The 17,057-nt window shown below is 42.4% G+C and overlaps 1 protein-coding gene across 1 annotated transcript; it reads left to right on the top strand.

Annotated features, from left to right (window-relative positions):
- Positions 1 to 4,390: 4,390 nt before the first annotated feature.
- On the top strand, positions 4,391 to 12,594 carry LOC146178022 (uncharacterized). Its single transcript, XM_084581916.1, has 5 exons — positions 4,391 to 4,733; positions 7,314 to 7,465; positions 9,377 to 9,444; positions 10,878 to 10,964; positions 12,445 to 12,594. The coding sequence occupies exons 1-5, from the start codon at positions 4,635 to 4,637 to the stop codon at positions 12,573 to 12,575; spliced, it is 537 nt and encodes a 178-aa protein (XP_084438042.1). The 5' UTR covers positions 4,391 to 4,634; the 3' UTR covers positions 12,576 to 12,594.
- Positions 12,595 to 17,057: the final 4,463 nt, after the last annotated feature.

Below are 17,057 nucleotides of genomic sequence, written 5' to 3' on the forward strand. Positions count from 1 at the left end.
ACTCTGCGTCAGAACCTGTACCATGGAAGAAAAAACTCACTTTATTACTAGCATTTGAGTCGAGATGAATGTTTAAAAGAGAGCATAGACAACCATAAAATACAATGCCGAAATTCAAAATATCATAAGTGATAATATTTCGCTTGACAAGAAAATGAAGTCATCAATACGTCTGTACTATTGTTGATGACTGCCTGCCAAGATGAAAGGTGTTTTTTTTTTTGTTCCGTAATTTTAAATGCTTAGAACAGTTCAATGGTGAACGAAAGAAAGAAGTTGGCTGCACAGTATAAAACAGCACTGTCAAGACAAGATGTAAATTTTACCAAGCAAGTGTTGCAGCACGGAGCATAATGGATAGCTGTATAGCCTTAGAACTTTATGCCTGATAGAGCGAGCAACAAAATGTGAGCACTAGAAATATCAGAACTTGTTATCGTATAATAAGAAATGAATCATATAATAATGTCTCGAGAGCTTTCACATGAAGACTGCCCTTTTTAAATTAAGCTAGCTATACAAGTATAATGGAGGCGAAAAGCAAGGCGCCCGTGTGCTGTGTGATGTCAGTGCACGTTAAAGAACCCCAGGTGGTCGAAATTTCCGGAGTCCTCCACTACGGCGTCTCTCATAGCCTGAGTCGCTTTGGGACGTTAAACCCAACAAACCAACCTATATAAGTATATCTCTAGGGCTAACCACTGAAAAGATAGAAGGTTGCTCGACTGTGCTTTTCGGTGCTTGTATTTGCAAAAACTCGACAAATAACACACAAATACTTCGATAGCCGGGCCATCCTCTTACAAAGGAAGTCGCAGTGGCAAGGTATTCGTTGCTGATAGGAAATGGTAACACTCGCTATTTCCAAACGATATCCGGTTGAAATGTCTTACCCATCACTCCGCATCACATCTTCAGTACTGTAAGAGTTTGTACAACCGACTGTATGATTCCAAATGGCTCATATTTGTGGGAAATGACATACTTTGCTTTTTTGCTGATGTAGCTGCATTTACATCCTGTATATTTACACAAGGCACTTCTCTTTGCCAGTGTGTTCCTTAAGGTTCTGTACCTTTTTGAACACATTTCGTTAACTGGGAGTAGTTGTGGATGCTAAAAAATACTATTCCTTTGAATAAATCATTATGCGCTCAAATAGTGACTCAGCTACTCAAATATGACGTTTTTCTGAAGCTTTTATAGTTGAAAAATACACATGATATATCGGAAGTTAGTTCCTAGTTTAGGGAATTTTTGTAAAGTTATGGGTTTTGGAGACTTACAGCATCCCTAGTCTGGAAATGTGGGTTACCGTGAAGCACACTGTTTTTTCATTCTTATTTTTTCAAAAGGAAATAACAAGAATAAGATTGAGGTGGAGCGCATTTGGCAAGCACACGCAGATTATGACTAGCCGCTTACCGGTATCGCTCAAAAGGAAACTATACAACAGTGGCGTCTTACTTGCACTCACCTATGGGGCTGAAACGTGGAGGCTAACCAAGAGGCTTCTGCTTAAGCTGAGGACATCCCAGAGGGCTATAGAACGAAAAATGGTAGGGGTAACGTTAAGAGATAGGAAGCGTGCAGAATGGGTCAGAGAAATAAGTCAAGTTACCGACATTCTAGTGGAAATTAAGAAGGAGAAATGGTCATGGGCAGGACATGTATTGCGAAGGGAGGATAGCCGATGCTCGCTTAGGGTAACAAACTGGATTTCAATGAAAGGAAAGCGTAGCAGGAGGCGGCAGAAAGTTAGGCGGGCGGATGAGGTTAAGAAGTTCACAGGGGCAAAGTGGATGCAGCTGGTACAGAACCGGGTTAATTGGAGAAATATGGGAGAGGTCTTCGCCCTGCGGTGGGTATAGTGAGGCTGATTATGATGATGATGACGATGAAGCACACTTTGACCACCTTCCTGAATAGTGATGGGCCAACTTGGAATGTCAACGGCTCTAGTACGCGACACCTACTGAGAGTCCATGCTTAATACAGGCAATGCTGCGTCTTTTTTATTCACTCCTAAAATATTTTTCTGAGTGAATTACATCGGTTTTTACTGAGGCGCATTTAATTCTACCTATTTTCATCAATACAAAACAGTTTTTGTGGGAGACAATTGTTATAATAAGGATACTCATAATATGACCAACCATTCAAAGTAGCAGGTAATTATCCGCTAGCTTCTTATAGTTTCTTATAGGTGCTAATTCTATTGTGCAGCTGCAGTCTGCTGCGTTATTCGGGAGTGCAATCCATTTATCTGTAAGCACAGCTGTGGTGTATATCTCGCCCATTGCACCCACGACACCCTGTTGTAGAAAGTGCTCCTAATAAAATGGTATTTTCATCTTTACGATGCGTTTTTGGACACTGAAGCCGGATGGCCGTCAGCCTGGAAGCTTCTCGCCTTAGGCGGGCTCCCTTCTTAGGCTTGGGAAAAAAACCTACTTTTGGAGAATTAAGCAATTGTCTCAGAGTCTTAGCTACCTCGTTTTCAACACTAGCTGCAAATTTATAATCGATTATTCATTTCCCGGGCCAATCAGCTGAATAGTCTTTAAATAATAATAAACTCCGAAGAAAGATGAAATACTCCAGGTTTGACCAAAAGAATTTAAGAGTCTTCTGCTGGTTTCACTGGGCTGATATATTCTATCAATTTTGTAAATATATCTTACATTTATCAGGGACACACGCCATGTTAGAAAGGTAGAAATGCATAGCGGTAGGCTGATTAAAAAAACACTTCAAGCAACCACTAAAGTCGAGATGTTTGCTTCCGGCCAGGCACTGTACATGAGCGCCACTTAGTATGTTTGCCGGGTGTACTAGATGACTTTACTGCACTGAAAAACGTTTCTTGTGGCACTGTACGGACCTACGATAGCGCGCCAGCTTGAAGGAAGGAAAAAAGTACAAACTAAAGGGCAACGATGCAGTAGAGGAATATAAATCTCCCCAGGCTGACAGCAATATCAGTGACCGCTGCTCTGCACGCAATAAGCTGAATGAGTCACTCTGGAATACTGATCATTGGTCGGGGAGGCGGAAGCCACCACTGCATGTCTCATGTTTCGAAAAGAGGGGCCACATAAGCCTGCCAGGTTAGACGAAGCGGCACGTGTAGTATTTGAGACGGGACATTTTCACAGTTTGGAGAGTGCATTACTAGTTCTGTTCTTAAGCACAGAAAGACACCACATTAAGGAACGAAATGGACCTGACAGACGGTTCTGTACTGCCACCATCGTTTCTGCCCATGCTCTGTTCCTGCGCTATAAACCAAGACAATACGGAGTGGTGGCAAGCTCTAAATAATGATTATGATTTCTTCCCTGCGTGTCTTAAAGCTGACTAAACTAGCACGTGCACCCTAAAATTTAGTGTGCTGAGTATAAAATAACAATATGGTTTAGAAAACGAACCCTGTGATTTAGATCGACACCTTCCCCGAAAGAACAAAACTGGACGGAAATGCAGAAAAATAACCAAAGGAGCCTAACTAGTCCTGCCTTCTTTGTTTGAGTGTGGTCAGTCTCCAGCTGTTCCGGAAACTGCAAATGGATGACGTAGACAAACTAGTGGGCACTGCAATGTCTGTCCAATTAGCAAACAAATTGAGAGACACCACGAATAAAGAAAACATCGTTGCACAAAAACGGTTACTGTGGCTGTTTGCTTTCTCAAAATACCTAAAGGATGCTTTTGCGATGCTAGTACTTATGAAACGGTAATATTTGACAAACTGAAGAGTGATTGACCTCAAGCAACCAATGAAGTCTGTTGCCTTCCCTGGACCTCTTTTGATGCTGACTACTTACTCGTCATTGTACTTATTTAAGTTATAATGACAATTTGTGCCTTTTAGCAAGATGAAACGATTGAAAAAAAGAGGCAGTAGCACGTGTCATAATTTCTTTGGTCGGTTGTGACGGCAGGATAAAGCGCAAGCCCGGTACAATAAAACAAGTTGAAAGAATATGCATAAGGAGGGCTTATACAGATAGTAACGCCGCCTGAACCACACTTTTAACAGAACCGTTGATATATTTTGGCTCTTTTTTTTTTCGCCGCGTGCGCGAAGATAAAACCAATAAGATGACAGCAAAGTAAAAACGGGTGTTTTTCAACCTGGTTTGAGAGAGAAAGAGAAAGAGAGGAAGGAGCTGCAATGGCGATCCACCGAAGAGGCTGTCGCGCCAGCACTCCGACGCGGCTTTTCTACGCGGGCAGATAACGCCAGCGATAGAGAACCGATGAGTAAGGCCATAACTTTACCGCGGTATATCTTCCGTGCCTTCTTGACACAGAGTGTCTTGTTCTTGTCTTGGCTACATTTTTTCTTCAAAACCAGAAAGAGCATTTGAGTGACAGGCGTATGTCCTGGAAGAACCCACGACCTGATGGGAGTTTGTGACACTATGCTCTCGAATGCTAGTTTTCGTTTGTTTTTGTTTTCTTCCGTTAGGTCCAAAAGCTAACTCGCATCCAATTGTGAGCTATATCTTCTCTCTCGCCTTTGCAAGACACGATTGACAGCTGTGGCTCATAAAAGCAACTTGAGGCGCCGACGGAAACATTCGAGTGCACTCGGCGTAGAAGACCGAAAGCAGGCTTTCTTGTTCAACATGGCTTGGCTGAACTACGCTGTCTGCTTCTTATTGTTTGTCTTAGGAACAGCACGCCGAGACACGAACCATGATCGTGAGCGCACTGACAGTACCAGGGTGAGTAGCAAAGTATACGAATTTATCACCTTCTTTGCAGTCTTGAAAATACTGGCGTTCACGCAGAAATTATGTGCCAATCCAGTAGGACACGCATCGATATTTCTAGGCACATGCTAAAATTGGGCATCAGCCATGTCCTTTAAAAAACCAACAAGAAAGGTATCATAAAAAGTACGCAGGGAATACGACGCAGAAATTCTATTTATGCTTTCTTTTCCCACAATGATGGCATATCATACAAAATTCGTCTGAAAGTAACTAATTTTTAAATCATGGAGTTGCTGTTAGCTGCCTAACCAAAAATAATCTGTATAATCTTAGGAAAAGAAATATTTCATAAGATTTATTTCATTAACTAACGGCTATAGTGCAATACACACGCAAACAGATTATCAGAATGGATACGAAATTGAAAGGAATTATTGGTGAAACAAATGAGCCGACAATGCTTACCTATGGATGATGTCACGTTTTACAATAATTTTTAATCTCTTTCATAAGTAGTCCATGCTTCGGTACGAAAGCTTTGCGTCTTCCCTGAAAAAATGACCGTTTTGTGTTCACGGTTGCTAATGAATGTAATATCCCGCAGCCGCTTTTGAATCTTAATATCTTCAAGACAAAAACGAGAAATTCAAGACCTGCAGGGATCATAATGCCTTATGAAATCGCAGAAAAACACGATGAGTGAAAACCATCGTCCGTAATTGATCATCAATCCTAATGCTTGTGATACCAGCATTTCTTAATTGTGTGGTGAAATCTGCACTGCTGATACGTTATCCCGATTTCAGGAATTCTGTATGCATGCTGTTCAGTGTTATAATGTCGTACGTATAAAATAAGCCACCAAATTCGGGAGGGATCAGATCGCCTTCTGCGAAAACGCTGCTTGCGGCTCGCCACTGCTAACCATTCCTTCGACGCCAGGTGAGTGGCGGTCGTAGAACGCTCCTGAATGCTTCCATCGCTACAGCATTACCAAGAGCGTTCGGCGAGGATTTTGGGATTCGAAAACTTTAAACTTTCCGCTGAATCGGAGTTTAAATAAGATCATTCTTCGTCTCTGTCTATGTGGTTCGCTCGCAAAAATCCATCTGTTTTTCTTTTGACTGTTTCTCTAGGTTTTCATATTACGACAGTACCCGTAGCGATTTTGAGGACAAAGTTAGAAAGACACGTTACATTTTCGGCGTCGGAGCACATTAATTTGTCGGAACTCGATCAAAGATTACGACTTCCTGCAGTTGGATCATTACATCTCACGCTCAAAAGAAGGATAAATAGCCTTCGGCCACGAGGCAGCGCTTTTGGTAAAGGTTTCGCAAATGCTTTTTGTGACAAAGTAACTTTTCAAACGGGTTCTATATCGGTTGAAAAGGCTTCAGAAATTACCATTGATATTTTTCACGCGTACTTTATGCATCCAAAAAATTGTCATTTGTTATTGGTACCACGCATTTAGTGCCATTATTCGCTAGTGATGATGGCCGCTGAAATCGAGACCACATTTCAATTGCACGGAAACACTGTCTACCAGGTGCACTTCGTCTCGTTTACGAGACTGTTCGAAAGCTTTGTAAGTTCCTCCAAAGCAAGAATAGTGTGTTTGGTTTGGTTTGATTTCATTTGATGTATAAGACTTTAACGTCCCACAGAGGCTAAGGGTGTGGGAGACATTGCAGGTGAGGTCTCCAGATAGTTTGGAACAATATCGCTGGCATGGCTGAGCGAGATCGAACTCTTGTACACGGCTCAGTAGAGTTCAGGCGACTTGCCATTTAACGCTTGCACCCCCCCCCCCCTCCCCCTTCCACTGACCCCCGCCACACACTCATAAGCGAAATAAGATTAGCATCGCATTAATAGTTTAAATCAATAAAAGCACGCAGGGCATGGAAAGAAAGTTTTATGCCAGTCTTCAAGACATTTTTCTTTTCATGGCACTCATTTGCTCATATATGCTTATCATGAAAAGCCTCGGCACATAATAAAACAGAAACTCTTCCTATTGTGATGCCACTAGACATAACTAATTTTTGCAGCCTTTAGCGGTCCAGTAGGTTGATCTCGCATATATGAATGCTGCATGATTCTGTACTTAGAGACACTAATTTCAAAGCAACGCAATCACTCCACGCTGGTAAAGTGTTTACAGTTCGTGCTTTCCGGTCAAAGTCATCGAAGAATTGGTGATCCAGGCATTGATGGTAGCATTTCGAGCCTTTTCTGCACTGCACAAACCTTGTCAAATGTGTGTTGCACATAATTAAGCTTTTACGATCACTCGGAAGGCGGACGCATGTGGTCAGTATTTACAGAGCACATAAAGTGTCTGTGCTTATTCGTTATCATTGATTCTATACCGCATGTTGCGTTTCATCCTGCACAGGAAAGAAGGCTGTGCCTTATGGTGTCCGGACTCCCTTTGTTCTAACAGAAAACTCTCTGCATTGACATAAAATAAGGAATGCTGGTCTTACAAGTTTTACCGTTAGTGCATATTTTCTAGATTTCAGTGGAAGCCACATATTGCTTGTTTCATTATATTGTTCTTTTGTCGTTCTTTCGTAACAGATGTTCGCTGCTTTTCCCCATGTTGTTGCCGTTTTTACATCAAACAACCACACCTCCTTCAAGTGTCTCAGTGCCACAAGAACGCGCTTCAACGCTCACAATAAGACAGCCACGTACATCTGGCACCTCAAGGCCCACAGCGGGCATCCAAGGTAATACAGCGTCAAAGCGCCGCTGTTGGAGACCTCTTTTTCCGAATTTAAATTGAAACAGTGTAGGGATGGCGTTTAATTTTGCAAGTCAACTCTACTAGGGCGTTGCTACAATTCTGCAACAGTGCAGCCACTCCTATTGCGCAAATAAAGGACTCATAATGACATGTAAGAATATAGGACACATTAGCTTATTTACGCGGAAGTAAGCATGCCCTCGTCATCCTGGTGTCAGATTTAAATAGCTAGTAGAGTCAGCGAAGCGCAGCTTGACTATCTGTTTGTTATTCAAGTACCTTCGTGTTATCATAAAAAAACTTTTCTTTGTAGACCAAAATGTAGTGTTCGGGAGTAAAATTGATCACGAAAACATGATGGCTCTTCGTCAGGATAGGGTTCTCTATACTATGAGATCCTCTTGTGCCGAGGTGACAATAGTGCCAGTAGAGCGGAAATCTTTTTTTTTTTCGACAAGTAACAACAAACAATGTTCTCTTGTTTTATGCTTTTTGCCTTTAATCTACAGATACCACTGAAATGAACAAAAGGGAAACGGAGTTCGAAGACTGACCTTATATATCCAATTCTCTGGGGTACGCCAGCAGTCTTCTTGATAAATTGTAATTGTGGGCGCAAATCTGAATGGGTTTTAAAATTCCCACGCTCATATTTGCAGCGGTCACAGTTTAATGAGGTTGGGCTGCCAGCGTGAGCGTGATTGACTGTTCCAACGGAAAGAGTGACTTTCCGCTTAGACGCTGTTTGCAGCAAGAATAACTACATACCTCAAGAAGCAGCTTAGTGTCAGACGTCCTTGTATTTGATAGCAGTAAATTCCCGATGACAAAAAGCGCGGTGCCTGGGGAAAAAAGATATGTGAATGGTTGGGAGTAATTGACAAGATAAATTTACATGTTTTCTCATTGGCTAGAGAGAAGTGATGTCAACGGACCGAAGGTAGCGTCGGCAAACCGGGAGTGACAACTATATGCTTCGGTGTATCATCATTGTGTCCTTGTAGCCCGTTCCATATAAGATACGGGAAACATATTGCCTACAGTTAGTCACACGGAGCCATGTGTCCGCAAATGAGACCATGAAATATTTGGCACAAACGTTCGCGTAATGCGTCAGCAGTTTCTAATGCTGTCATACTGCCAAGCCTTTATTTCATTTTTTGCCTCTGTGTTCTTGAATAGTCGGATATTTTTGCATTTTTGCTCCTTTATCAACTTAACTTTGACAGCTATAGTAGTTGCGAGCTTTTAGGTAGCGTGGCTTTTTGCTGCACTTGCCTTGTTTACTCCTTGTATCTACCTCTGCAATCAAGACAAGAGAAGACGAACACTTCAATAGTTCTGTTGCGGAGTTCTTGTTCTGCCGCTAATCAACGTCGGGAACGGTGCAAACATACAAACCAGAAACAGAACATCAAATCCTAATAAAGGGCAGAAGACAAAATGAAGGCTCCTCAATGTGCCCTGTATGTCGTGAGATTATCTGTCGATAAAGTTATCTGTGGACGACACGTCAAGCGCATGACGAAGGAAGTAGCATTGCAAGGATCATAGCCCAATGCAACACCCCCTGTCAATCGTATCTCTATGAAAATGACAAGTAGAGTAGCCTTTACTAAGTATTTAGGTGGTTTAGAATCACGCGGAATGGTTCTGTATTCAGTGGAGCATTGTGCAGCAATAAATCTATTTTTGTCACCACGTTTTCGCTTGTACAGAGTTCTGAATGCATGGGAATTCGCATTCACTCTTTATGCCTTTAGAAATGCTGTATATAATTCCTCAGAGTTCCCCGAAACCAAGTATGTCTAAGAGCAACATCTTTCGTTGCAGCCGTTGGTTATACGGCGTGTTATCAGCATTTATGCGGAAATGGTTTTCTTTGTTTTTTTAGGAAGGATGTCTCTTTTGACATATCGTTTGGAGAAACTCCGGGCCAAGGCACTTTCGTCCTGAACAATGGTAATCGCCATTTTCTCCTCATCGCGTTCAGTCTTCAGTTTGTTTGATGTGTAAGTAATTAGGCAATTTGTACCAAGCGTAATAACTTGCTCAACTGACAACCTTATTTCTATCTTGTCCTCGCATTGCTCAAGGTAGGGCACGCTAAACAGGGTAATCGAGAACGTTGCGGTCTTCTCCCCGTCTTGAATGAAGCTGCTCAGATAAAATTGAAATCCCCTCTTTACTTTTAATGATAACGCTTTCGCGGGTCTCTTTCACGCAGATACCCATGTAGCCCCTTCTACCAAATCCATTCTGCTTTATGTTTAGGCTAGCCGCTAACACCGTTCCGGATGCAGCTTTGCGCGTTAAATCGTGAACAAAGTGGAATCTGCACTGTTATTAGCACGATATAAGCAACATTTCCACTTTGTCCTCAACCTAAATATAATGTTGATATCTTTATGGAAAACGGTTTCAATATGAAGGACACTGGCTACATTTAGACCAATTGAGGTAGCTATATATTTCAATTTGCATTCTACAATTTATAATATTACTTTACTACTAGAGTGACTGCCACGCATGGATAAATAAGAACATAACTATAGAAATATCTCCTGTTTTTGCATGGCCAAATTGTTATTGGTAGAGAGGAAATTAATTGGTCTGCATTTGTCTGGTGATGCAAACTCCTGTTTACGCAGTCTGTAAAGGAATAGGCGTATCGAAAGGATATTGGAAATCTGTAAAATGACAGAAAAGAAATCAAAACTTTCCTTTTTATTGGAAAAGTGCTTCAAAAAGAAATTTGTTGAGAGAACTCTCAAACATATTTTGCATGAATTTTATAGCTGCACCACAATAATACATATATACTCAAATCCTTCCACGAAGGTCTTACGTCTTTTCCTATTCATTTCAAAATTTATTTTAATCTGGCTTCCTTAAGATTAATTGCTCTTTGGGGGACAAACTTCGCAAACAGAATATTGACTACCATTTTTATCAAACATTTTGTTATTATTTATATTGTTACGGCAGTGGTTTGACGCCGGAGCGCTGAAAAACAGGACGATAGGACAGGGAGCTCAGCTGGTCAATGGCAGCGCGTCCGGCACAAGAGTCTTTTCCAACGTCATTCTCCTTCACTCGTGCTGTCAGTTTCATCTTCTTCGGGAATGTTACATTTGGCTCCTGTGCAGACGAAGCACCTCGGGCGAGGTAGATATTCGTTCCGACAAGAGTGACAATATCATATTTTCCAACTGTTTCCGTACTATTTAGACTGAAATTTAAGTTTATTTGCCTAATGCGAGAACTGCAAGAACTTTAAAGCAAATTGTTTTTTCGCCTGCATAGAGTGCCTTGGAATAATCCAGAGCCCAGAAAATAAAAGATCAAAAAAGCTAGAATTTCATTGATGTCCTCGTTTTCCACACTGTTTTCAGATACGGCCAATCCACACACAGCCTACTACCGGTACAGCGACTACAGGACCTGCGCTGTCACCGAGTCTCCATATGATGGCAGTGACCGTAAGTTTATACCCTTAGTTAAAGATGAAGTGATAATGGCACCAGAGAGAAGGATACTACAAGGAAGGACACCCAAAATTGTGCTCTTAGTGCTCAAAAAAGCACTGCTGTGAAGGTGTAAATGGAAACACTTAGATTTTGATGTCGCAAACCCATACAAATGGCTGTGGAGATGCGTAGTCGGCGTTTATATATCTAAAGGGAATAAATAGAAAAGTGATTTATTATGAATCAGTCGTTGCTAAAACGTCACAGTGAAACAACAATAGAAGCATAGATTCGGGTTAGGTGTTACATTGTTGTACCCACAAAAGCTACCTAAATTCGACGCATGCATTAAAACAAACAACCTAAAGGCTCTAGAGATTTTGGTTTGCGTACTAGTCACCATTATAGTTTATCTCTATGCTAATATAGTGCGGTCAGCACTGCTTCAGCTAATGCAAGCTGCCAGGTGACTCCCCCCTCCCCTCGCTTCGCGAATTGTAATAGTGATCGTTCTGGACATCGTTGCACTAACGTCCTTAATCCCAAATGCGCATGCTCCTTCGTAGACTAGAGTAAAGCCTGTGCAACGCTTTTTGTGCCCACCAATGCTTCTCGAGCTTCTTCAGGAGTGAAAAAGGCAGCATAGAGTTTCTGGCTAAAACAGATGCGACATTTGTTAAAAAGGCCACCACTATTACGCCGCTTCCTGTCGCAATAAAAGAAATGACCATTGCTCTAATGTCCTTTCTGCAAAAAATTAGTTTCCGAGCACGTTTCAGAACGTCGATAGCAGCCAAAGGTTGCGAATCTGAAGGACGCGCTGACTACAGCGATTCGCACCTAAACGCCAGATGAGAGATTTTAGCAGCAGACATAGTAGCCTAGAAATATGTTGTTTTCAAACATGCTGTACTTGCAAAGAAACGCATGAAAGCTAACTGATTACTCCTTCTCTTACAAACGATATATATTCCTCTGAGAATCATGCCACCTTGTCCTAAGGACTCCATAACGGACACAGGCAGAACGTTGACGCGTAGAAAAATAAAGAGCCAGAAGTAATCTATAACAATGACCGAAACGGGGAGTACAAACGCGACAAGAGCCGTTTCTCGCCTTTACGATTCAAATTAACTCAACTTTACAGCGTTATCAACAATTTTGTCTCTTCATGCCATAGACATTTGATGTGAACAAAGTGTTTTCGGATATGAACCTAACACGGCACTAGATACCTTAATAAATACCTGTAAAAGTTAAAGGAATTAAAGTTGTTACCTCCTCAAATGAATTATTAGCTAAAGAAATTCGATCTTTTAACACCATCCTTTCGGTGTATATAGCCCTTGCTCACATCATATGCTGCTTAATGACGGAGCTTCTATCCTTATTTTTTTCATTCAACAGCGAAATTTTCTCGGTGGATTGTGCAATTTGTGCTTCTAACAGAGCGAGTAACGATTGTTTGACACCTTTCCATTATTTTTTACAGACTGCACACTCTGGGTAAAGAAAAACGTGAAGCACAATGTACCTCGGCACTGCCTCGACAAGTACGAAGAGACCTGCGACGTTAGAGTTCCCCTAATTGACAGGGACATCTGCAATGATGACGACGATTAAAGTTATGCCAGGATATTTTTTTGCACAGATCCGCCTCCTTGTAGGTATTTCATTTTTTCGTCCTATGGCTCATATCGTGAATAGACTGAAATGCTTGAGGCAAATTGGTAAACTTGGCTTGCCGCATTCGGTATTAGAGCTTTTGGTGACAATGTAAAATTAAGTGAATTAACACACACACACACACACACACACACACACACACACACACACACACACACACACACACACACACACACACACACACACACACACACACACACACACACACACACACACACACACACACACACACACACACACACACACACACACACACACACACACACACACACACACACACACACACACACACGCACACGCACACACACACACACACACACACGCACGCACACACGAATTTGTTATTCAGTTGTTATTCTTAAGCTCTAATACCGAATGCGGCAAGCCAAGTTTACCAATTTGCCTTAAGCATTTCACGCACACACACAAGCACACACACACACATAACACACACACACACACTCTCACACACACACATATGTGTGTGTGTGTGTATTATCATCATCGCATTGACAGGATGGCTACATTACAGTGAAAACGCTTTGCTGAGAATGCCGGTTTTGTACGGGGAAGTGAAAATGAATGAGGTGTGACATAACTGTTCCGAATACGTGTGTGCCATGCACATGCCCTCATGTTGCACACACGCTCAACAGTAATTCTTCATTTATCCACATAAGGCGGCAGCCCGATGCGGAAAACGAAGCGAGAGCAACACGAGAGAGGCAAATGGGACAGAACAACGCCGACCAATCGGATGAGTTCTTGCCGACAATATCACATATGGCTATCATACAATAATTATTTTTACATGAATAGCTAGCTAGAAAACCGAGATTGCATAGTTGTTGTTGTTGTTGTGGCTGTAGGAAGAAGGAAAAGAAAATGCACGGGCCTGATACCGGCTCTATAGCTGAGCCACCTACGCTGGTTCGTGCAGACAGAAGAGAAAATAGAGAAGAAAAGAATTGAAGAAGGAGAAAAATACGCGCGCCGCAACAACAGCCGTCGTCCACCACCGAAATGGTGGCGGGCGCAATGACGGCCTACAACACATAAAACTTCAGTGGCAGGCTAGCCCCGCCGCAAACGGCGGTGACCTCCCTGTCCCAGCCCCATCAGGCGAGTATCAGGACCCTTCCTCGGAGAAATTTAACAAACGACTGCTACGCACCGTAGAAGCTACAACAATGAGAAATAAAAGCACTTCAGCAGCTTTCTAGCTTCCTGAGAATGCAGGGCAGGGATTCCCCTCAAGTGCCTTGTTTAGAAACATTTTGTTTTTGTTTTTTTGTCAGTCACGGTGCTACGTACGCAGAGAGAATAGCAGCGATTATCTATTTTACCGAAGAGTGCTAGCAAATATAAAACAGTCGTCCGATCACTAGGGCTTCACAGCGGTGGCCTATTGTTTTCGGAAGTCCTCACATGTAAGGAAAGTGTGTTGCTCGGCGTCTAGTGCCCATGGTACTCAAGAATCAGCATTGAGTACAACTTTCGACGTGGCTGAGCTGTGCTCCTGCACAGTGAAAGGCTTGAAAACGTCTTGAAATTCTTGGAAAATTTCTTCTTGCAACAATTAAGAGTGTAATCCACTATGTGTGGCCAGGTGTTTTTAGACCACAATTGTGTTTGCATCACTAAAGTATTCTGATATTGCCGTCACATTTCTAAGCGAATAATTTTAGTCCACAATGGTTCACAGAGGCTGCGTGGTCTAAGCGCAGCACCTTTCACAGTCTTATACTTCTGTTTCAAAGCGTAACCCTCTCAAGTTTTTCTAATAGCACGTTCCTGCCTACCGACATGTTTGCTATCTCTGTTTTAGACGAATGTGGCAAGTGGAATAAATTTGGAATAAAAAACTTTGAAAAGCAGAAGTACAGGGAGCTCGGAGGCGAATGGTTATTTACTAAATTGCTTATCCTGTTGCCACCCCCTTGCTGATTACCTAGACCTACGCTTTAAACGTTATATTTGCTGAAGTTCGGCAGTATAGCGCATATTTTAATTAATTTGCGCGACGAGATATAACCCAAAAGTATACGATCCTCAGCTTCCATATCATATAATCCAGGGGTTACAAAAGAGCCCGTTAATGAACCCGGGTGCACGAATTTTGCGGAGACCTCTACAACGGCGCCCCCATAGCCTCGGTCACTTCGGGACGATAAATTTTATAAACCGAAGAAATTTCATCACAGAGCGCTGGATGAAACTACAGAGCACGTCATCAAAACTAGAGTGGCCAAGAACTGGCGTCAGCCACTGGCGGAAGGAAAAGCAGCACGCCGATGGTGAGTATGGAACCCACGACCTCCAAATATCGCGTCCAGTGCTCTTCCAATTTCCCACAGAGAGTTCGAACCTCGTGCAGTGACCAACGACGCACATGTTTCCCCGCATTTCATTCCTCCGAATGCTCATCTCTAGGTTGCCGCGCCGCAGATGACATCAACCGTTTACCGATAGGTCCGCTGACCGGAGGTAGCAATGAGTTGATGCACTTTTATTTGACCACTTAAACGCATGATTAGAGCAGACATTCAATAACATCGAAGTGTAAAATAAAAATTACAATGATTTTGTCCTCGAAATTTGCTTCATCGACTGGTCGGTTTCATTAGTAGAATTATTAAAATTTCGAGCTTTTCTAAGTGCGCCAAAAACTACTTATTATATATAAGCCTTGATGATCGATTGTCCGAATGCCATGCGCCACACTGAAAATAATGGCAGCGGCTAGAAATTAAAGAGCAGGCGGGCGCGAGAATTTTATGTGAAAGTGCTCCATGGAATGACATGTATTTATAACGGCTGCTCTACGCACGCAATATAAGCGCGGTTATGAAATTTCGCGCCAGATAACCAAAATTTCTTAAATCTTATAACTGAGGTGAACTCATCCTTTAAATTGTAAACAGAAACAGTATGCTATTCCAAAAATCCGTTAGGTCTCTGAGGGAAGACGGGCACCTGATTCCAGTTTAGACAGCAACTAGCAGATATCAGGTTTGGTCGGCTTATGGGTTTACCTTCCCAAAGCAACTCGGGTTATGAGATACTTCGTAGTGGTAGGTTTTGTATATTGCAACCACTTTTGTCTTTAACATGTACTGACATTGCACAGAACACAGGGGTCTGATTTCTCACGTCCATTGAAAAGCAGCCTCCGCGGCCGGGATTCTAACCCGCATTTTTAGGTTTATTAGTTCAGCGCCTTAACCATTCCAAATCACCACAACGGGACTCAGACCTCAGTCAACGAACTTCATATTTTCGTGCTTTGCCGTCTACGAGTGCCCTTCACTTTTCGAGCTAGTTTCTTGTACATTCGCCTATTGTTGAAATTGAAAGCATTATACATAACATGATCTTTAAGTTAGAAGAAGTACCTCTACCCACGCATTACTGTAAGGTAGAAATTGTGTCTCCCTAAAGCCCTATTTTTGAAGATAAATAATGTGATATCCTGAAATCGCTTGTATAGAATACAAGCTACACAAATATATGAAAATGAAGCTGACGTAGACAAAAAGCTCCACTTTAACCACGCCGTAGGTATGTGCTTGCGTAGCTTCGGACGGAACACCTATTTCGATAGCCAAGTTCGCTGACGGCTGCATTCTGATGTCAACCTACCATCTCAAACACAGAGTCCGAGGGGATTTGACTGCCATTTAGGATAATCTCAGGACGTCACGAAACCCGTGGAACCAGACAGTGTATGGCTATGCAACCCGCCAACCCCAAAGGCTGCACAAAAATTCGCCCAATATTGTTACTGTGGTGACAATGTCCGGCCCAACATAGGAGCAGTTCTTTGCCAATACAGTACCGATATTGGGCCCATGATTTGTGCCACCTAGGATGTATCACCTCACGGAATGACTAATGTGATTTTAATAGATTAGCGCTACAGCATCATTATCTACAAAATCCTGCGTCGACGTAGTGAGCGACCAATCTCGATCATGGCGCTGGCCGGTGGTAGCTGCACGCATCGCTTCGACGATGGTCTGAGCAAATCAGCGAAGCCAAACGACGCCAGAATGTTTGAAGGATCTTTCAACACGGGTTGCTTATTTGAGGTAGAAAGGTGGAATGAGAATCCACTTTTCGGTGCGCTTGATTAGGTACCTAGTCATACTCACTATTCCTGTATGACACGCAGGCACATTAATATGGCTTAGTTAAAGGGGGCTTTGTATATGGGCCAGAAGCCTATGTTATGTCGTCGTGCCCTTAAAGGGGGAAGCTTAAGTGTCCCTCATAATTTTATTTCGCTCAAAATGCTAAGCCGAGAACACCGATGTCGGATTTTTTGAGCAACGAACCTTTTAACGCTGTGGGGCTAAGATTTGCACGGCAGGAAGCAAAACGTATCATGAGCACTTCAAGACCAGATGAAATAAACAA

The sequence above is a fragment of the Amblyomma maculatum genome, chromosome 10 (genome assembly GCF_055883805.1).
Source record: "Amblyomma maculatum isolate TAMU_Amacu chromosome 10, ASM5588380v1, whole genome shotgun sequence".
Taxonomy (NCBI): Eukaryota; Metazoa; Arthropoda; class Arachnida; order Ixodida; family Ixodidae; genus Amblyomma; species Amblyomma maculatum.